This window comes from Abramis brama, assembly GCF_963993115.1.
Source record: "Abramis brama genome assembly, chromosome: 12".
In the NCBI taxonomy this organism is placed as follows: Eukaryota; Metazoa; Chordata; class Actinopteri; order Cypriniformes; family Leuciscidae; genus Abramis; species Abramis brama.
Genome location: NC_139974.1, coordinates 30,988,518 through 31,011,542, shown reverse-complemented (window position 1 = coordinate 31,011,542; position 23,025 = coordinate 30,988,518). Strand labels below are relative to the sequence as shown.

At 36.9% G+C, this 23,025-nt stretch overlaps 1 protein-coding gene across 5 annotated transcripts in view; it reads left to right on the top strand.

Moving 5' to 3' along the window:
• nhsl3 (NHS like 3) overlaps positions 1 to 23,025 on the top strand; it is a 48,085-nt gene that overhangs the window by 11,957 nt on the left and 13,103 nt on the right. Inside the window, exon 1 of one of the 5 annotated variants that reach the window (XM_084130908.1) lies at positions 4,594 to 4,818. The exons of 3 other annotated variants lie outside the window; for them this stretch is intronic. In XM_084130908.1, the coding sequence (XP_083987034.1) occupies positions 4,620 to 4,818 (199 nt within the window). In that variant the 5' untranslated portion in view covers positions 4,594 to 4,619. Of the gene's footprint in view, positions 1 to 4,593; positions 4,819 to 8,750; positions 9,057 to 23,025 lie in introns of those variants that run through there. One more of the 5 variants, XM_084130909.1, reaches the window with a different exon arrangement.

The following is a 23,025-nucleotide window of genomic DNA, read 5'->3' as shown; positions in this document are numbered from 1 at the left end:
TTGGTGGAAAGGAGGAGTTTACCTGACATGCCATGCTTGGTTATCTCTTCACTGATATATCCAAATAGTTCATCCTTGTTGTTTTTCAGGAAGTTACTGTTCCAGTTACGTTTTGGAATTGGAGTTCTCCCATCTACTTTAGTTCTTGATCCGGTTCCTCTGCGTTGGTGAGTTAGGGAATTTGGGGGGTCCTGATATACCCAATCATAAATGTAAGTATTCCTATGGGTTTCCCATGGTCAAAGAAGGTAAAATAGACATCAAGATTGTATTTGTATCTCATCTGGCTCAAAAGCTATAGCCGAATCCCTTTCAGGCGGCGGCCATATTGGATTTGGCCGCCATCTTGGTCTCAGGGACCATTGGCTCGGGCGCCCTTGCTAAATCATTTCAGTATCCCCTCAGCTACATCTGTGCCAAATTTGGTGCTTGTAGATGAATTTGCGTGAACAATGGGGTGTAAGGCCCCATACTACAGCCCAAACTGCTTTTTTGGACAGCGGCCATATTGGAATTGGAGGATCAAGGGGTCCAGATATACTGGGTCATAAATATAAACATTCCTATGCGTTTCTCATGATCAATTAAGCTGAAAAACATATCAAGTTTGTATTTGTAACTCATGTGGTTCAAAAGTTAAAGCCGGAACCCTTTTCGGGCAGCGGCCATATTGGATTTGGCCGCCATCTTGGCCCCGAGGGTCGCTGGCTCCGGCGCCCTAGCTAAATCATTTCGGTATGACCTGAGCTACATCTGTGCCAAATTTGGCGCTTTTAGATGAATTTGCGCGAAAATGTGCTTAAGGCCCCCAACTAACAATACATTGTGAATTTAGGGCTTAATAAAGCACCTAAAAGTATCAACAACTATTACATTAAGCTCAAAATACAGCCAGAAATCAGAAATGTACTTCTGCTGATGTTTTAATGGCAATTGGCAAACCAACATAAAGGTGCATTTCCGCCACCTAGTGCGCCGCTGTATGACAGGAGAGAAATCGTGGCATTAAGTCCAGTTAACACTAAGGCTGTATCTCAATTCAAAGGCTGCATCTTTCGAAGGACGTAGACATCAAAGGTCGGACTGTGTTGTTAAATGGGACGGTCTAGCCTACGGAGGACTGTTCTTGTCAAAGACTTGGTGGGGCTCCCGAACAGACTATTTTGCTAAGCGACTGTGAATAGCAGAGGAAGAATCTAGAACTGGCTCTCTTGTCCCTGTACTCTTGTATTTTGTGTTATTTGATAAACACCATAGCAAATTAAAAAATCTGAACGACTGAAAACATGTAAATACTGTTTGACTCTCCATGACTACCGAGTTAGAAACAGAAACACTTTGTGTACCGAAGTAACCAGTGTAACAACTGTATTTCTGCTTTGCTATAAACTCCACCTACTGTCAGAGAGTGAATTTCCATTTTTTTCCATATTGGTCTGAACAGACAAATTTAATTTTAATATGGAACATTTGTGTTGGTGTGAACAGGCCTTTGATCTGCATTGCTGTACAATTGCATAACAATAAAGGAAAGTTATTTCAGAGGTAGAACAATTTGTTATACTTCATGAAATATTACCAAGAATCTTTTTTTTGTCATTTGGAATAATGTGCACTAAAGATTCATGTTAAATAACGCAGAGAAAGTGTATTAAAAAAGTAAATAGGATACATTTTGATTGCATATTATTTTTTGATTCTAAGACTTGCTTGATTCTATAGCCAAAGATCTCCTAAAAAAAATTATGGAATTTGTTCATACGGAAGTTAAAATAACTGCTAACCATGCTGGATTTCAGAAGCATTAAGGAAGTATACTTTTCGACATGTCAAAAAGCTGTGCTTTTTTTTTAAGCACAATACTTTGCTCTCCCCCACGATTAGCTCTCCATTGACAGCTCTCCCATACCTTGTGTTTTACTTGGTCTCCTTTCACTTGGTTGACGCAGAGATTAATCTCTTTTCAGTTCTTATAATGGCTCATGACTCATCATCTCACCTTGACCTTGAGTCTCTTCTACCTCCTCTAGCCTCTTCATAACTCTGGCACTGTGAGCAGGCATGCTAGGAATGAAGGCAGGGAACAAAGAACACACACACATACACACTATGAGTATCCAGGCTGTGCAACTTCTAAGATTTGATTTTCCTTCCTTTATAAAGACCAATGTCCTTGAACAATTAAAAATGGTGAAACAATGTTAAAACAATAGTCTGAAAAGGACAAGCAGTTCCTTCTGAGAGCAGGTGAATTACATTTGTAGGCTGGAACCAAATAAACTGTTCGTGTGTCTGCCAAGTGTTGGATCTGTTGGAATTCAGGTGGATGGAATTCAGCTTGGTGCCGCTTGGATTTCACCCCTCATTCCAGGATGGCAATATTCCAGCAAATCCAGAACAATTGCAGATTTGTGCAAGAGAAAACTGTTAACTTTAGCAAAATGTTCTCACCATGTTTTGCTTTTTGCCGCCATAAAGAATAGCAAGGACAGCAGGTTTGATGCATGAACCAGCAATGCTTAACAAAATGCCCATTACACTTTTTAAGATCATTTGGGTACATTTGAATCATTATAGTCATATCTTTGAGTCACATCTTTAAATGTTATCTACCCCTTAAGATTTGTGAGTATATATGATATGGTTATACATTTCATCACTTTTTGCTTTTTCGCAGTTAAATTGGCAATTGCAATTGGCAGTACTAGTTTTCACAGTTAATATGTTTGTATAATAATGAGACTTTCAATTCAGGACATATTTCATCAAATAATTTTAGCATAAAATATGCATAATAGCTCAACTTAACAAATAGTATAGAAGTTCACATTTTACATTGTGTCTATGTGATTTGCATTGTCCGATTTACCTGTCCAAAATGGGAAATTGACAGCAAGACACCATGACACACCTTGTGAAAATGGGACCGTCCCAGCTAAAGGCCCATTCAGACCAAGGGTGGTAACAATAACAATAACTATAACATTTTATTAAACGTTCTAATTCCATGAGAATAGGCAAGTCAACACCACAACTATAACAATAACGCCATGGTGGAATTATCTAGAATCACTTTCTGAACCATTTTTTTTTTTAGCTAATGAACGATTAAAACATTGACAGCCAATCAGAATCCACACAACATTAACAAGCTCAAGCATTTAAAGTGGAAAATGGTATAACTGTGGCTCTCTCTTATAATAAACATATGTTATCGTTATAGTTATCTGTATAGTTATCGTTCTTTGTATGAACGGGCCTTGAACCGGGATGTCTGGTCACCATATTTGTGTAATGCTCTACTTTAATCTGTAACATCAGGCTTAGGAGTATTTCATACAAAGTGCATATTTAAAATCCTCTCAGCTTCTGCCTGGAAGCAATTGACACAAGCATATGAAAGGGATCTCACACATATACCCATGCTTAGTCATGCACAGATGGGGGTTACATTTCTAGAGGTTCACGAAAAAGAAAGTTCAGCCATGAACACTGCTAACTAATTTGAAGTAGTCTTTACGGCTGGTGGTGAATTTAAGGTATTAGAAGCCATGCTAAAATGTGAATACATACACTCAAGGCTAAAGGGCTGTGTGGGATACTTGATGCTGACTGGTCAATCACAGCATTCAGATATTAATGAAAAATACCTGTTGGCAAGATCTGAAAAAAATGTCATTGTTCTGCTAAAAGACATAGTTCCCGACATGTAAACAATACATAATTGTTATTCTGTGGATGCTGTGCACTGTGTGCAGTGATACACACAGTAGCTGGTGGACCAGTATTTTGTTTCACAGGGCCACAAGGGGGCGTAAAACAAAACAAAATGTATTTTTAGGACTGTCAAATATTAAGCTATGAATAAAAGTTATAAAACTCCATTAGAATTATATATAATTCGAGATGCACTGAAATTAGAAATGTCTAGGCTAACATTACTCTAAAAGTTGGCAGAAAATGTAGTAAGTAAACATTTTCCAGATCACATTTTAATATTTTGTTTATAGGCTTAAACTGACAATGTTAAAGCCAATTAGAAACATCACACTTAATATTTTCTCACTCAGTATAAATCAGACTTTATTCATGAATTACAATAAGGTCACATTAGTTAACATTGGTTAATGCATTAACCAACATCAATGAGCAGTTAAAATATGTATTAATCTTTGTTAAGGTTAGTTAATAAACAAACAGCTGTTCAATGTTTATTCATATTAGCTCAGGTCCATTAAAAAATCATAACAGATTCAACTTTTAGTTTTAATAATTTATTAGTTAATGTTGAATACCTAAGATTAATAAATACTTTAGAAGTGTTTTTCATTGTTAGTTCATGTTAACTAATGTAATGTTAAACCTAATGGAAATTGAACCTAATTGTATAAAGTATTACCAAAATATCAAGTTCTAATATGTATTTTAATACAGCCTCATTTTTGTACTATGGCAAATGTCTAAATAAAGCAGTTCATTCAGTAATCTTGTATATTAACAATCACAGTGTGAAAAACAGGAAACAGAGAAAAGCAAGTTTCTAGCTGAGAGAAAGTTTCTCTTAAGAAGAACCGAAGTATGGCATGAAAATAACTGACACACTTTAGTCACTTCGAGCAATGATGAACGAAGCAGGCGGCAGGTGGGAAGCTAGTATCTCTACACCTTCAGGGCATTATATTTCTGACTGTCAGTTGAAATTCCTCTCAGATCACAAGCCTCAGAAATATCATAGCATGTCCCAGAGCACATTCACAGGTAGAGAGGGAAGAATCAACAAAATTCAGATGAGCTGGATCGCATGGGAAGGACGATGCGGTGAGTCTGTACAAAGAGCCTAATGCGGAGCCGAATAAGGGCGGCATTGATTTATAAGGCATTACTATCCATTAGTCTGTGATGATGCCCTCTGAAAGCTTCTTGCGGTATTCAGATTACTACGTCTAAGTGTCTGTAAACTGATGTATAATGTAGGCCTACTTGTCTTAGTCATATCTGGTACAGAATATTTTTTTAATCTTGGAGCTGGTCTATGGCCAGACATCATAAGATTGATGTTGAATAACTTTGTGTTGATATATGGGGATCTTTAAAGTGGAATGATAATTGTTCGGCAGAACCAGTTTTAGTGGCATCTTTGCTTCATTGTTTGTGTGAATAGCAGATGATGTAATATGGATAATGTTTCAAAGTGGAGAGAAATGTATGCAAAGATCAGTTTGAAATGCAATGCATAAACCATGAATCTGGTATGAGGTAGGCGATGGAACTCAGATTGAAATAGTCGTCATAGTTTTTGTTACAACCCTTTTCTTCTGCATGATTCAAGTGTTTCCCGGCCAAGTTACAAGAGGATAACGTAATTCCCAGGATTCCATTATGTTTGCAATGCATCTGCTTTTGCTGGGGCCTCCTGTGTTTTCTTTCTGTTTTTGATTAACAATGATTTGTAAAGCTTTTGGTATTTGTAAAGCCAGGACCCTTGATTACAGTGAGAGGATAGAGGGGAGGAAACAAGGGAAGGGGAGGCCCAACTGGTACCTGGAAAAGGTCAAGAACATTCTAGAGGCACTGTGTTCCCCTCCTAAAATCTCCATTGGGCATTCCTTTTCTTCCAGATCATTACATAGTGCCGAAAAGAAAGCCCTGTATAAGCTTAGCTTAAGTTACAGCTTTGTCACAAACAAATGCAAAATATTTTTCATTTAAACATAGGGCTACATCATAAAAAATAAAAAAAATAAATATATATATATATATATATATATATAGTTATATATATAAAACAACAACAATAATATAACAAAAAATAATTAAATAAATAAATGAATCATCTTAATTACCAAAGAATTAAAGGTGCAGTGTGTGATTTTTAGCGGCATCTAGTGGTGAGATTTGCAAACTGCAAACAGTCAGTCACTCAAGGCCAATCCTTCAAATTGCAAACTCGAATGAGAAACTACGGTGGCCGACGTAGGATCAGAAGATGTCGTCGTCTGAGTCAGCAGAGAGTAGCAAGTCAAGCAATGAGGTTTCTTTATATTATATTTTATATTAAATTATATTTACTTAATTATTCAGTAAAACCACATGTTATTGCGATTATTTTTACTTGTTCATCATTGTGTTAGTCTTTTATTCACTGACTTTACCATAGCCTGTTTCCATGCTAGTTAGTATAAGATAAGAGCTATGGATAAGAGCATCAAAGCAGCTAGGTAAGGGGAAATAGCTAATGTTACGATGTCCGAGGCGTCGTTCAGACAGCATGTTTTTCTCCACGTTTGCAGAGTCAGGGACAACCTGAGTATTCTGCTGCGTATTTTTCTGCTGCTTCTCATTCAAGTAAGTGACGAAACGCTGTAGCGCTGTTTGTTCGCTGTCGGTTACAGTAGAAACATGACGTCTCGATATGTCGACCTTCATAGAAGGGGGTGCCCTCGGTTATGTAGATATAAATGACTCATTCTAAGGTAATACAAACATAACGGTTCATTAAGTAAGGTCTTTATACACCACTGAAAACATAGTTATGGATCTTATATTGCATTTCTGTCAATAGATCCTCAGAAATATCACACATTGCACCTTTAACAGGGAAAACTAAATTTCCTTAACCATAGTCACCATAACCATATTTGTATACTTTATGTATGTTCTTCATCTTTAAGCAGTGTTATTTTAGTATCATTGATACCAGTGTTGGGGATAACAAATAAATGAAAGTCTCAGCTGATTACTTTTTTCAAGTAACGAGTAAAGTTACGCATTACTTTTATAAAATAAAAAAATAAAATAAAATATCAAAAGTTATATTTTTATAGTTATAAATATTAAAAGTTACATTTTCAAATAAGTAACGCAAGTTATGTTGTTGCCCCATGTATAGAAAAATCAACTGAAACAAGGACTGAAACACAGGAGTATAAATATCAGGATAACAAGTGACTAGAAAAGAGGTAATATACAGATTAAAGGCTATGGTGACTAACAAGAGAAACTAAGGAAACAAATGCAAACAGGAACTAAACAGGAAAAGACAAGCACTGAAACAAGAATAACAAAAAAAAAAAAAAACACTTTAAATAAAAGTCCATATAACAAAACCAAGAAACATGTACAGTTAGAATTAGAGCAGTAGAAACGGGCCTTATCTTGTCCACCGTTAATGCACTTTTTGGTATAGATTAGAGTCGAATTAAATATTATGTTACCTGGTAGGAGAGAAACAAAAAAGACAGAGTGAAACACAGTAAGCTGGGGGGAGAGAAAGTTGGAAACACAAGACGAGTGTGACACGAGGACTGCACCAGAAATAGGACAGAGAAAGGGATGCTGGTGGAAGACAGAATAATAGATCAAATATGCAGGGTTCTTGGCATATCCATGGTTGAAATGGGATGAGGTTTGAGGCTCGCACAGTGCAGCAGTTGAATCAGAAGTTGTTTTTGTTTGGTGTAAACTTGAATTACGTGCGTACAGCGGTAAAGATATCATCTGTATGTTTCCATATGTGGAATATAAGATCTCTAAGTCATGATTTTTCAATATAGAACCGTGGGCGTGGTGGGTGGATGAATCCAGGACAAGTTTTACTCAAAAAAATTTAATTGATTAAAAATGTACACAAAATGTTTTTATTAAAAAAAAAAGTCTTTTTTTTTGACAGTTCAGCAGCACATTCTACACAAATTGCCATTCTCGCAGTGCAATAAATAAATAAATAACAGTAATTATATTAAATTAAATCAAATTATAATAATAATATTATTATAATAAGTTAAAGGCAGTATAATAAATACTACCAAAGAGAGAATAGGCCTAAAGGTAAAGTGAAATACTATTTAAACAGCTAAATCTCTATGCAGAAGACAAATAAATACAAAACAAATATGCTAAATACAAAAAGTATCCCATTTAAAATATTTTATTTTGGCTATTATTAATTTAATGGCACAATACCAACAATCTAAATTATCGTAAAAATAAGCGTAATTTCCTTTCTGCAAAACATTTTCTTTTTACAATGTTTCTGCGGACAATTCTTAACAGCTTTCATAAGATTCAACCACTAACGGATTAGGAAAACATTTCTTGGATGGAGTCAGTGGGTTTTATTGGATGAAGGCAAAGGAAATAAAAGCAGCCATCTGTGCAAAAAGAGGTATGAACTGCCTAAGGTGAGATCTATAAAACAGACAGAGGAAAAAGCGAGAGACAATAGAGGATATACTAAAATATGTGAATCCTGATAGTTAAACTGCATCCGTCAAGTCATCTTAATTTATATAGCGCTTTTAACAATGTAGATTGTTCCAAAGCGGCTTTACAGAGATACAAGGTTTGAAGTAACAGAGATTGTTTTGGCTTTATAGCAGTTCTTGAATAAAGTTATTTTCCAGCTAAAGTTAATTTGATTGATTCACTTTGGTCGCAACGATCATCAGTTATTAACTTAGGGGCCGCTAACACGACACCGTTTTAACAGGAAACTCTACGTAGACTTTAAACGCGAAACCTGTGAGAACGCTGATGGCGTACACATGCATATTACGAGTTTAGTCTATCCGTTACAAATGTGTGAGTCCTTTAATGTGTGTTTGGGTGTGTATGCAAGCATGAGTGGCTGAAGCAAGCACATATCCCTCCTTTCTCACATTCCAAGTGGCTGGAGTGAGCTGTGACTGATCATCGCTGAAAGCGGTGTGGTCTGAAAAACAGAGGCGAGGAGGGAGGGTCTCGTACACACACGCTCTGCACACACACACGGGATCACAAGCACAGCAGAGAGTGGGACATATCTGTCCCTGATGCGGCAGCTGGAGCGCTAAGCGGGAAGAGGAATATACAGGCATTGGGAGAAGGAGGGAGAGAGCAAGGAAGCATATGTGGAACTCCGGGGGGTTTGGGGACTGTAGAGCTGGTGGGGTCTGAGATCAATGCCATGGGGAACTCCAACAGCAAGAAGAAAACCCAGGCCAACCTTACCAGCAGTCACCACACTAGCAGAGTCAAGTCAATCTGGCACTTTAGACATGTGGATAAATACAAAACAGGTAGGAAAAGCTGTATACTCTGAGATACTCAGACTAAGTTGTCTGGTAGTGCTTTATTTATTAAGATTGTATTTGATGAGTAAGCTTATTTAATGCGGTATGTATACCAAATTTGTCTGTACATTTATTTCAGTATATGTGTATGTATATATACTGCATATGCTAAACTACAAATGTAAGATTGGGGGATCAAAGTAAAAATGTAATAATCTGTTCCTGAAAAATTGACACTGATCGATTAATAATGTGAGATACTACTGTGATGGCACCATAAAGGTATCAGATGGTAATTGCACTGTACTTTGATATAGTACGGAATGATTGCTATATACATGGTACTTAAAAGTATACTTCAAAATATTCCCTTCATCTTGGTGCATGTTTAGCAAACCATAGAAGTATCATCATACCATGTAAAAAAAAAATACAAAAAAATAGTAGTAGGCCTACCTGCATATTGGGCATCTATCAATCTCTTAAAATGAATAATAATATATTATATAGCATTATATATATATAAAAAAACTAAATAAATTAAAATTCAGTTATTAATTTCTAGTGTCTACACATTTCCAACAAACCATGGTAATGCCACTCTACTGTTTGGTAGCTTTCTGTTACGGCTACACTCTATTTTAAGGTGACGTTGTTAAAGTGTAATTACACAAATAAGTACTGAAAAATATTAATTAACTACATGTACGTTAGGGTTAGTGTTTGGGTTTGGATTAGGGTTAGTTACTTGTAATTATGCATTATTTGCTGTTATTACTATAGTAAGTACATCATGTAACATGCGAAAAATAAAAAGTTACCTCTGTTAGTGTGGGAAATGTTGTGCTTTTGTCAGAATGGGTGGGAAAGAGATCCAGGTGTCTCTTCCTGTGTTCCAGTTTGTTGGTTCAATGGCTGGGAAGGTTTGGGAGTGTTACTGAAATGGAAAATGCTGTAAACTTGTCATACTTCCACCATAGCTTGTTTTCCTTAAATTCCTTGTAATCATGGCTCTGTTATTAAGCGTTCAGACTTTCTGTTGTGTGCAACCTGTCATCAGCTCGGTTCTGTGACTTTGAGTGTTTACGGCAGACAGTTAGTTCTGTCATTTAAAATTACAGGGGAATGCCACAGCGCTGAGACACAGAACAGAAAATGAAATCAAAAGTGCACATTGAAAAGAGCTGCTGTTTACAGATATGAACAAATCTCCTGTCAAAAACATCCCTTTCATCCTTGTCTCGGTCGTGCCTTAATAAAAAAACGAGATTCCTGTCCTCAAGTGGAACATTTCACCAACCTTGCTTGCTTTGTAAGGCACTTCACTTTTCATGTGACGCAAAGACTCCTACATCAAAATATCTAGTAGAGAAAATGGAATGAGGAAATTAGCCTATTAGCAATAATGTCATTTGTGTGTGCTTCCTGCATACTAAGTCCAAATACTAAGATGTCCCTTTTCTCAGCGTGTTATGAAAAAATACTTCAATGGACCCTTTTCACGTACTGTGACATACCGTTTCCACAGTTAAAACATCACAGATCTATGGAAATCTGATGGAAAATTTGGCATCTCTCTCATGTGACTGCTGTAATCAATCTCTATAGCCTATCTCTATACATCTATATTTTCGCTCTTTTGGAAAGTTGTGGAAACACTATCATGGATTTTTCTTTTTCTTTGGCTATTGGAGGGAAATGGGAATAGAAAAAAAGTATTTGCTGTTGTTTCGCATTTACCACTATATAAGTTTACCCAACTTCTGCTTCAGAAGGGTCCATACTTCAAAACTTTTGTTTGCCATAACCATTTTTGCCAATAAAAAACTCTGAAAATGATAATGTTAGTTAACAAAGGCTTTTTTTATCTAAAAGACAACAAAGAAAACAAAGAAGATGATGCCCATCATGGTGATAAATTAAATTATTTTAATGAAAACATATACTGTAGACAAAAATCTAGAAAGAATATGATTAATATTGTCGAGGATTGTCCTGTATGAAGACTGAATGAACACCAGTAAACCGAAGTGTTTGCTAGCAGGTTAATTAACTCACCCAAATGCACCATGTAAGCCTAAATTATGAGATTAATAGGATATATACACAACATAAACGTATTACAACTGAAACTGCACAAAATGACAAAAATGCACAAATAATATTCACGTATAAGTTGCTAGTCAGAATGTGTAAGTCCCGTTGTAACAATGCCTTAAACATGAACAATAGGTAAAGCATAAAGAATTCACAACATTGTATTAGTACTCAATATAATGAAGTGAAGTGACATGAAGGCCAAGTATGGCAACCCATACTCGGAATTTGTCTTATGCGTTTAACCCATCCAAATTAGTGCACACACATTAGGAGCAGTGAGTAATGAACACACACACCCAGAGAAGCGGGCAGCCATTCACTGTGGCGCCTGGGGAGCGATTCAGGGTTAGGTGTCTTGCTCAAGGGCAATTCAGTTGTTTCCTGTCAGTATTGAGCATCGAACCCGCAACCTTCGGGTAACCAGTCTGACTCTCTAACCATTAGGCCACAACTTCCCCTAATGTTACTTATAATGAGTAAAACTGATGAACATTAATGAATGTGATTACAAAATGTTATATATGACTTCATTTAAAACACATGTGAAAATTAATGTTTGAATGCCATGCCGTATTGAGCATGGTACATAGACACTCTTCTTTGGATTGTCTTCATGCATAGCTTTACTCATTCATCGAGCCGTTTATTCAGAAGAGCTGAATCTGAATGCATTCCAGCATACCAGTCTCTCTCCTCATGCATGACTGGGCAGAATGCACAACAGAGGGGTTGGCGGTGTTCCGTACGTGTGTTCAACGATCTGTATCAGTTTAAATATTTAGAGAAAAATAGTGTTCTTGTAGATGAGCTCCACCTTGTGCGCAACAAACTGTTCAACCGTTGAGTACAAGAAGACTCACAAGGTACTTGAGCCATTAGTGATGGTAGAGATTGATAGATGGATGTTGGATTATGGAGAATGAGTCCTCCTCATCCCATCAGTGCCTGAGCTGCAGGAATCAAGTCATGCGCTGGGGAAGCAGGTCTCATGGTGAGAAATCCAATATGTTAGATCTCTCTCCATGGTCACGTGAATGATGATTAACACTGGACATAACTCTGACAGATCGGTTAACCCAGTGAACCAGGCTGCAGTTCAAGTGGGAATGGGGGGAGGGTCCAAAAAAGGAAGCAGGAATTGAAAAGAAGGGTTGAGCTATAGACGTTTCTTGTGATAATACACCTGTCAGTGCTGCTGTGCAGCATGAAAAATAAGAGAAGAAATCATTTGTTCAAATGTGCAAATATTTGTATTTGGACAAATACTTTGTATCTATTCTGTTTGTTTAGTTGATACTCATATGGCATCTATTGATTTATCTTTAAAGGTTCTCTCAAAGATACAAACAAAATATTATTAAGCAGACAGTCTACTAATACTCTGATGAATGGTAGTTGACATGCAGTCAACTCTCGGAGTGTTTGATATGGTAATGGATATGACAATGTTGATATGTTTGGTCTTGGTGGAATAGATCTACTATTCTGCTGCTGCTGTTGGTTATTGCTGCTGCTGTTGTAGAGCAAATACAGGACTTGCTACTGCCAATACATACACAAAATGCTGCTGTGAGCAAGTAAAACATGCTGCTGCTGCTGTACAATATAGCATACGCGAATTATACGTAGCAGATCTATGCAGGTGGAGCTGGGGAAGGTGGAGGGTTTCTGAAAGCTTGCTTCAACTGCTACAGTACATGATGACCAAGTATTTGAAGGTTGAGCAGCGAGCTCATTGGCTACTGATACAACAGGAACCAATCAACTGTGCCCTATAGAGAATGATGTGATTACAAGTGGATTGAGTTAAGGACCTATCAGCCTGCGCCATCTAGAGTTTCATGACAGAACGTCTAGAATGTCTAAAGTGGACTATTGAAATTATGGGCCCTATTTTAACGATCTGAAATGCAAGTATCAAACGAGAAACGCAAATAACTTTGTGGGCGGATCTCGGGAGCTGTTGCTATTATACCGGCGGGATAAATGACTCTTGCGCCCGACTCAATTCTAAAATGGGTTGGTCTGAAGTAGCTACATTACTCATAGGTGTGGTTTGGGCGTAACGTGAAATAAACCAATCAGAGCATCATCTCACATTCCCTTTAAGAGCAGGCGTGTTTGTTCCATGGCGGACTGCTATTATAATGGCGGATTTGCCAGGCGCACGCCAGGAGCGGTTCACAGACGAGGAGACCAACGTTCTCGTCAAGGCCATAAAAGACAGAGAAGTGACATTGGGGATTGGAGAAACCCACTCAAATTAGCTTCGGTTAAACAGGCATATAATAATTTTGGTAAATGTGTAAGCTAGATTTACGCCTATTTTTTCACATCTTCATGGACACCATAATGATTTCCCTCATGTGGCATATTATTCCTTGTAATTATGAATGGTTTGCAAAAATGGCAACTGCTGCATTTGTGTGTAGATGAGAGAAGCAAAGTGTATGCGCGTTGTGCACACGCTACATTATGGCCAAGCATGCTTAAAATAGCATCTGAACGTGCCACTGAAAACGCACCACTGACTTTTGACTAGGTTTTTCCTGGTCTGTGGTGGAATTGTTTTCTGGAACTGCAAAATAGCACCAGGGAACATTTGCGCCAGAACACGCATCCTCTTTTAGCTGGAACCGCCCCCCCGGGAGCGCAAGTTCATTCCCTAATTTACAGACGTGCGTCTGCCGAGGGAAAAGTGCAAAATTGCGTCGGGTGCAAAATAGGAATGATACATGCGTCGGTGTACAAAGTCAATTGCGCTGGGTGCAAGATAGGGCCTAAAGTGTTACCAAACAAAGATTATGATGATCTACAAAAAAATACTATTTCAGCTTTTTTCCCCCCTAAAAATGTCATGTTTAATTCAGTGTTACTTGCTGTTGTTTGTAATTATTAGTGAAATTTACTTGCAATTTCTGAGTGAAAATTGAGAAAACCCTACACAGTTTAGTGCTTAATTTGCATAATGAGGAAATTAACATACTTAACTGTTCTTTTAACATTTTCTAATCTAACATTCAAACAACCATGGGCAAAAAATCCTTAAATCATTAGTATTATTATTACTATTATTTTAGATGGACATTTATGTTCCCAGAACTTTTTATAAGCAACATTTTCATAACTTTTTACAACACAAAATTGTTAGCTGGGGAAAAAACCAATATGAACAATACAATGACTCAAAAATGTAATCACTGAGAATGAACACCGTAAGCCACTCGTAGATTGAAATATAAACTGAAATGACACACATCCCCTTTAATTTGTATCACTTCTATAAACTATTCATGCATATCCTGACACTGAAGGAAAAAGGGAGAAGAGGGTGAGAAACTTTGTTTTTGAGATTTTGTGTCCTTGTTCACTGATCAAATGTCTCGCTGTCCCTATCACATCAGAAAACTGAACAAGAAGAACCACATGCTGGCCTTCAGTAACCTCTAAAGAGGGAAGAAAGCATCTCAGTCCCTAACAGAATTACAGTTGAAGAAGAAAGGAGAATGGATGTGCTTTTGTTTTGAGTGAAATCCTCTCTGGCAGTGATGTCAGCCTGTTGTTTAGTAGAAACTCTGTGTGTGTGGTCCAAACTAAACATTCATCAGGACCCAGTGTGGGATTTTCCACACACAACCTCATTTTTAATCTCATTTTAGCAGTCAAAACAGATTCGAAAAGAGTTATACGTCATACTCCTTTAATAACTTGCGATGCTTACACAATATGCAGGACGAGTCATAAGATGTGTGACTATGCGTGTGTGTGACTTTTTTTTTTTTTTTGCTGCAAACTAATTTCCAAGCATGCTGCCTTGAATTTATAGAGCAAATGGACACTAACAGCTTAAATCGAAGCTAAAAATGCATAAACACTGTAAACTTATATCAAAGGTAAAGTCAACAATGCTAGATACAGTATATAACAGCTTTCATTTCTATGTGAATGTGAATGCCTGCATGGGAGTCAGAGATTATAAGTGTACGTATAAACACATATAAACATACTGTAGAAATACACCCTGTCATCAGCAGTGATCCCAAAGTGCCAAATGCACTGTAGGATGGCATCAAAGCATGGTGGGTAATGGGGCATAAAATTGATTATCACTCTGAGTGAGTTATTAAGATCCGCAGTTGATGGTTCCCATGTAGATATATCAGCTCACAATAAGACTGCTTTTCCTCAATTCTCACAGGCCTTTTTAATACAAAAAATAATACGAATCACATCAAGTGTCGCTTGACCTTGATTTTCCACATATATGCAGAATCTTTCAGTTCCATTTGAACTAGATAAGACACTAAATATAACAAACTAATGAAGATATTCTAAAGTATTCAAACTTAACTACACAGTAACAAAGCCGTCCATTCATTCAGTTATCTTAAATTACTTCTTCCCCTAATAAGTCACTTTAAATAATCATAGACTAAAATCATTATTAACCATCTTAGTTCTTATATTTTTGACAAGGATGAAATCTCCACTTCTGAATATTTTGACAGACCACCAAAGCTGGTTTCCTCTATCTGTGCATAATGCTGCCTTCAAATACTCTTTCTCCAGACGCAATTTTGTAATCAAAAAATCTTGAAAAAATCCCAGCAGGTTTATACTATTTGTGTTCAAACTTCCCACCAGTTTAAGACAAAACATGGTGAGAAGCTGCACTCTAGAACTCGTTTCAGAGGTTGGGTGCAGTAATTAATAATTCCATTGCGACAGGCTGTGGTGCCCAAGATATTCCATTTTTCATTATCCCACGAGCAGCACTCCGACTAATCCCTTTGAATTCTGTGACTAGCGTAGGGAGCGTGCACATCCTTCCGCCTTTGAAGTTTCTGTTAAAAGTGCTTCAATCAAGCCCAGTGCCAAAGAGAGTTACAGAACAGCAGGATAATCTGTGTCAGTGGACAGAAATTCTCTCATACAGAGAATAAAAATGGGTAACATTTTGAATGTTTATTTTAATAAGACTCTTGAGCATACTCCAATTAATCCCCATACACCAGTGACCTCATAATTAGATTTGTTCTCAGACTGGCCAGTGTTCCACAGACCACATAGAGCAGAGAATTCCCTTTATTATTTGGAGCTGCAAATGAAAGAACCCGCCAAACGCTTTTTCAAGAATCCCTGCCAATGTCGACCTGTTTTCTGAACTAAAATGAGAAAATGTCTATTCAAGACATTTTGAAATGTCTATTCAAGACATTTTGAAATGGGTTTTGACGGGGTTTGTGTTTTTAGCTCACATCTAGCAGATAGCAGGCAGAATAGAAAAGGCCCCAATACAAAGCCATTGTGTCTTGTGTAATGTGGTCTGTTGCAGCCATTTCCTCCATGATTAAGCATACACTGTAAAAAAAAAATACATCCCCAAGTCAAAAATTTCAAGTGACCGATAACATCTAAATTTTTCAATTAGTCTGACGTATTATTTCTCATTGAGCCAATGTTAACAGACTATTGCAACAAGAATTTCACTTGGGCCAATTGAAAAATTTAGATGTTATCGGTCACTTGAATTTTTTGATTTGGGAGGGTTAGAAATTTTTTACAGTGTATTAGCAGCAAGGAGACAACACCAAACCCTTCTTGACAGACACTTTTTCGCTTTTCACCCAACAAATAACAAAAAAATATGGGAGCTGGGATAAAAGTATATTTTACACTGAAAACCTGCCTTTAAAAGGATAGTCCGTTCAAAAATAAAGATTCTGTCATCATTTACTCACCATCATGTTGTTCCAAACCTATATGACTTTAGCATTACAAATGTGAAATGCACAGTAAAATGAACATTGTAATGTATATTGACCCAACATCTTCATCAATTAACACTATTGTGAGTCCTCAAAATGGAACGGACCACAGCTTTTCACTTGATGCTAAGACACTATGTCATCAGTCTTGCTAGTGCTTTCATGCTAGTTCTGTTAATGAAGTAGGTCATTGTGCTGAAGTCTGCAGTTTTCTCTAGCCTAGCCAGCACTTAGTTTGCTTACCTGTGAACGTCAGTGTAAAGAGTTTGTCACTGTAAAAAAAACACACTCGCGTTTGCTATAATACCCTGCTTCATCTTAATAGACTCAAATAAACACTCAAAAACTTAAACTCTGTGCTATTTTGCTATTTCTGCCTTGGTGATTTTAATTGGATGGTTTTAAATATTCTTTAGCAAATAGGAGGCGTATGACCAGGCTTGAAAGTTGTCTGATGTAAATGTCTGCAATTCTCAAAGCCACAGATAGCAGATTGTATTGACTGGATTATATTTCAGTGATAGCGGCACAGTGACTGCATGTGTCAGAGGAGAGCTTGTGTGTTACAGTGAGATTACAGTAAAGTACTCATGATGCATTTATCCTAATGCAGAAGGTAAGTTGAGTAAATCACTAAAGCAGTATGGGAGATTGCTGCATCATATAACATCAGAAGCCTCGCTTGTCCAAGCAGCATTATTAGTTCCAACAGCGTTTACTGCAGTTTGCATTGCATATGAATAACCATTTCCTGCACTCATGTTAATTAACAAGGTTAGAGTTGAATTTAGCTGATGTTTGTCTGATGGTTAGTTTGATGAAAATGAAGGTTCTGTCATCATTAACTCATCCTCATGTCGTTCCAAACCTGTATGATTTTTTTTTTTTTAACACAAAAGTTGATATTTCGAAGAATGATTATGCTGCTAATTTCCATTCAGTGAAATTATGTGACCAATTGTGACAAGCCAGATTTATATAAAACAGCTTATAACTTTTCTAATCATTTTCTTTTGTGTTTTAATGAACAAAGGAAGTCATACAGGCTTGGTAAACAACCAGTAAGAAAATTATAATGATGAAAATGATTTATTTTTGGGAGCAAAAACTAATTTGACCGTTTGTCCCTATATAACACCATGTAGGGTCTGTTTTCAGAAAACATCTGTGTCTGCTCTCTATCAGAATCACACCATGTCCATTAGCATAGACAGAACTGCTCTTTTTCATTATGATCTTGTTAAAGTAACACACACACACACGTACACACATTGGGTTTTCATGTTTTATGAGGACTTTCCATAGACATAATGACCTTTATACTGTACAAACTATATATTCTATTCCCCAACACTAACCCTACCCATCACAGAAAACTTTCTGCGTTACTTAGTATGATGTAGTAGCCCCACAAGGACAAGGATTTTGGATATTACCATCTCTGTGGGGTTCATGTTGAGTTCATGTTGAGTCACCAGACTGACAATTCTCAGTACCCAGAAATCTTAACCAGATTTCAGGGCACATACTTAATACGACAGATTCCAGATACTCTACTTATTTTCTAATTTCACTAATAAAGTCAGAATCATTACCTAGGCCCTTCTGATATAATTCAGTTTTCGTACTGAATTGTGATGATCTTCGCAGTACCTTCAGTCAACTAAAATGCTGATGTTCTTCTTCTGTTGTCTCAGTCAGTCGCTCACATCAGCGGTAATCAAGGTGGCGTCATTGCCTGCCATCCTGTCAAACAAATTAGACGGCTCAATACACAACTCACATTTACATTTACATTACAGCTTCTGATTCATGTGAAAAAATCAAGTTGGTTAGCAGCTTAAAGGGATAGTTCACCCAAAACTGAAAATGTTATTGTACTCTCCCTCAAGTTGTTCCAAACCTGTAAGAGTTTCTTCTGTTGAACACAAAATAATATATTTTGAAGAATGTTGGTAATCAAATTTGACGGTAGCCATTGACTTCAATAGTCGTAAAAAAATGGAAGTCAATGGCTACCGTCAACTGTCTGGTTCAGCATTCTTTAAAATCTTATTTTGTGTTCAACAGAAGAAACTCATACAGGTTTGGAACAACATGAGGATGAGTAAGTGATAACAATATTTTCATTTTTGGGTGAACTAACCCGGAAATGAGAAGGGAAAATATGGATTGACTGTGACAGCTGATTACAAAACCTCCACTGCTATTGTTTGCAGTCATTTCAACATCTTAAAACCAGGGATAGTGTCTTTGTGTGGCCATATTCAACAGGGTTTGTCTTGTTTTAGGAAAAATTATGATATCTGACAAATGGAATGCTGATAAAATTGTCACAGTGTATTTAGTGAGTGATGTGGCAATCATCACTGACTAAATACATATAAATATTTCCATATGTACTCTTTTTAAAAGTAAGCTAAAGTGTTTTCTTTTTCACCAGGGTATTCTTGACTTGGTTTACTTAAACAAGCTCCATTCACACATTCTTCAGTTTGAAATATACTTTCGGCAAGATATGACAAGTCTGCATTTTGTCAGTGGGGTCAAAGGTTAAATGATGGTTGTGAAACCTGGGGTAAGAACCTGTGCAGCTGCAGTATAGCACAACTGTTCACAGAAAGGAAGTAATGAATGTATCATAAAAGCCCTACAGGCTTAGTAACAGTAAACTACATAATTGTGTCTTAGGAGTTAAAGAACCTACTAAAAGAACCAGACATTTACACTGATTTGGAAGAAACACTGCTTTGAAACACTCATAAATAGAGACATTCTCCAGGTTTACTTCGTTTTGAACTCGGTTTGATCAATGTAATTATTACATAATGGAAAGAACAAAGCATGTTTCATCCATAGTATCATGCACAGGTCGTGCATCCATGGCTTTCAAATAACATGAGCATGGATAGCATGAGCATACAATTGCAAATATTTTACCATTGAGCACAGCAACTGTTTTCACATGACTGGCTTTAATTGTGAGTTGTGGTCAAAAATAGCAATGCGTAAGTTGGGACAGGACATAATTAAAGCAGCATCAAAACATTTAAATGCATTGAAAATCAGAGGGAACTCAGTCTATGTTAGAAAGTTTATGTGAATACGAGTAACTCAAGAGCTTAAGCTTTGAGGCTTGGATGGGACTCATTGCTGTCCACAACAGCCTTCTGTGGTGTTAAAGAGTAAAAATACCACTGAACTCAAATCCCTTTCAGAATGGCTGTATCCGGCATGTGTTTGATTTAACCACAGTGGAAGGATACTCGCTATAATATTTACATGTTTTTGGGTTACTTTATATGTCTCTTTCTTTGCCTTTCTTGGAAGTTTTGACCACAAAACCTTAGATTAAATTGCACAGCATTCCCAACTCCTAGACTTTGAAATTGCTTCATAAAAATCATGTTATGAGGATGTGTTCTGAACTTTTGATTTTATAAAAATACATTATGTGAATGATCCAGATTCAGCCGCACAATGATCTGTGCAGTATAATCTTGTGCTGTATTTGTCGTGACATTGTAATTGACATTGTTTTGGTCAAAACAAATTGTTGCCCGGAGATGTTGTCACTAATGAACGATCAGATGTGATAAAGAGAGAGAAAGACTCTGCTCTGGGTCACGCTCTGCTAACAGATTCTGAGAACAGACAAATAGTCTTCCAAGTACAACTCTGGAAAAACTAGACTTAAAAAACTGGGTAAAAGTCAAAGAAGGTGAGGTGACGAGAGAAAGGACTGTGTTTATGGGCTGTGTTTATGGGTAGATTGCAGATGAACAATGAAGATAGACTACAAATATATCCCATTAGCATAGAGATAGAATCAAAGCTAACAGACATGGACTAAAGGCCACAAAACTGTAACAGTAACTGTTTTTATCTATAAACACACAACACATTATATAATTTATACTGTATATATTATTATTTAATTAATTTTATATCACATCCTCTTAAAGGCACTGTGAACAGTAGCCATATTGAGATCCAGAATGGATATAAATAACAGAGGCATGAGCACATAAACACTGCTATTGATTAAGAAGAAACAATAGATGCTATTATTTGCATGATCTAATGTCACCTCAACATTTAAGCACCACAGGGTCTTATATCACACACACACACACACACACACACACACACACATAGAGAGAGAAAGTACACTGTTTCATATGGCTCTGTTAACAAGTAAAATAACTGAATCCATAAACGTGCCTGTGGCAACATTTCTTCAAAATATTATGTTGTCTCTTGCAGGTTTCAAAGTTAAATGTCCAGTGAGTGGCACTAAAAGTTCAGATTTATCCAAAACAGATCAGGAATCTGGCAACGTTTTATTATGTTGGCTGTTTTACGTATAATGGCAGTCCGGAAATAAAATGAAAGAGTGGCACTAAAAGGTTAACATACTATCGCGTTCGAAAATTACGTTCCACCCGACTCTAAACCTAACCGATAGCGTTAGCAAACCATGCAATTTTAGCTTTCTTCTGCAAACTCTTTTATCATGACTTTGTGTTTCACAGGATTTGTACTTGTTAGCACCATGTGACCTTGTGTGACCAAAATTATAGTAGAAACTTAGTAGATGGGATGCAACATATTGAATCAGTAAATGCTTTACTGTAACATGTTTTATAGCAACATTTGACATTCAACACACAACATTAGTCACTGGAGGCTCTATCTTTTGCACACATCTACATCCTGAAAATTTGATTGACGAAGTTTAGGATAAGATAACAGGATAAGAGCGATATAGATTTCCTGAAATCAAATATAGCATATCTTATTAGAAATATAAACAATCATTTGACACAATAATACGCACAAATAAGACATGCCTTAGTGTGTAGGCTTGGGTGGAGATTGTGTGCAAGTATTTTGAAAATCATGGAATATATTTTATATATTATATATTTTGGAATATACAATGGCCCAAAAGTACAAACACAAAGTGTCCAAGTACTTTTTAACTTCTTTGTAAAAGTCATAAGTCTTGCTTGAAAACTGTACTTGTGCTGTATTTCTTGAAAACAAAAGCTGCTTGATTTGCTATTGTGTATATAATGCAGTGACATATTGATTTGTTTAAGTGTGCCTTAAGTGTCCAATAAAATGTTTGTGGCCATTGTAAAGTTAGTAAAAGAAAATACACCTTGAGAATCTCATTTTCTTCCATCTATATGGAAGGCTGTGTCTGAAAGAATGAGAGCTATCTTAAAACATCATGACACCTGCAGAATAAACCCTGCGTGCTTCTCAACCCCTCACGCTATTGTTATTAGTATTGATGAAGCTTTCAAGCAGGGGGGAGAGTATTACTTCGCACAGTGTTTTTTATGTACAGAAGATTTATAGATGCTTCAAGGGACTTGTAAACACTGATAGATACAGAACTCCATCAAAGCCAAGAAAATAAACATGTCTTTAGCTTCCTGGCATTAATGACTTGAGGTTGTGCACTGCAGGGCGCTCTAAAATTAACCAGATGATCAGGAGGGGAGGGGAGCAGAGCTGAGGAAAAATCCCTCATCATCTTCTGAGCCTTTGAGAAGACGCCCTAACACACCAGTATCATCTCCTAGTCGTTTGGTCAGATTTCTTGAAAACAACACAGAGGCAGTTGTATGAAAGCAACCCATTGTCAGAACGGGACATTTGGGTCTGATATCTGGGGCAGGATTCTGTTAGTCATGCTTAAACAACCAACTACAGCAGGGGTTGCATAGAATTCAATAAATATAAATCAACAAATAAGGCACTTGTTGGCAAAAGTCAAGCAGATACAAATCAAGCTAATTCTGTGGGTGTATAATAGTGATAAAGAATGCTAATTTCTAGGCATTTGTACACATTTTATGGAAGATTACACATAGCTAGCATGCATTTGGTTGAATGTTTGTTTGAAGCCTACTTACAAACACAAAGCACAAGTTGTCAAAGGAAAAATCTAGAAAATAGAAACTAAAACTACTGCAAGGTACATTAACCTTCTATTGGTGTTTTCATCCCAGATTAAGTCAAATGTTAAAGAGTACGCCCTCCTTTGAAAGCCCCAGGCCAAGCAACACAATCCCACGTTTATAAGTCTCACT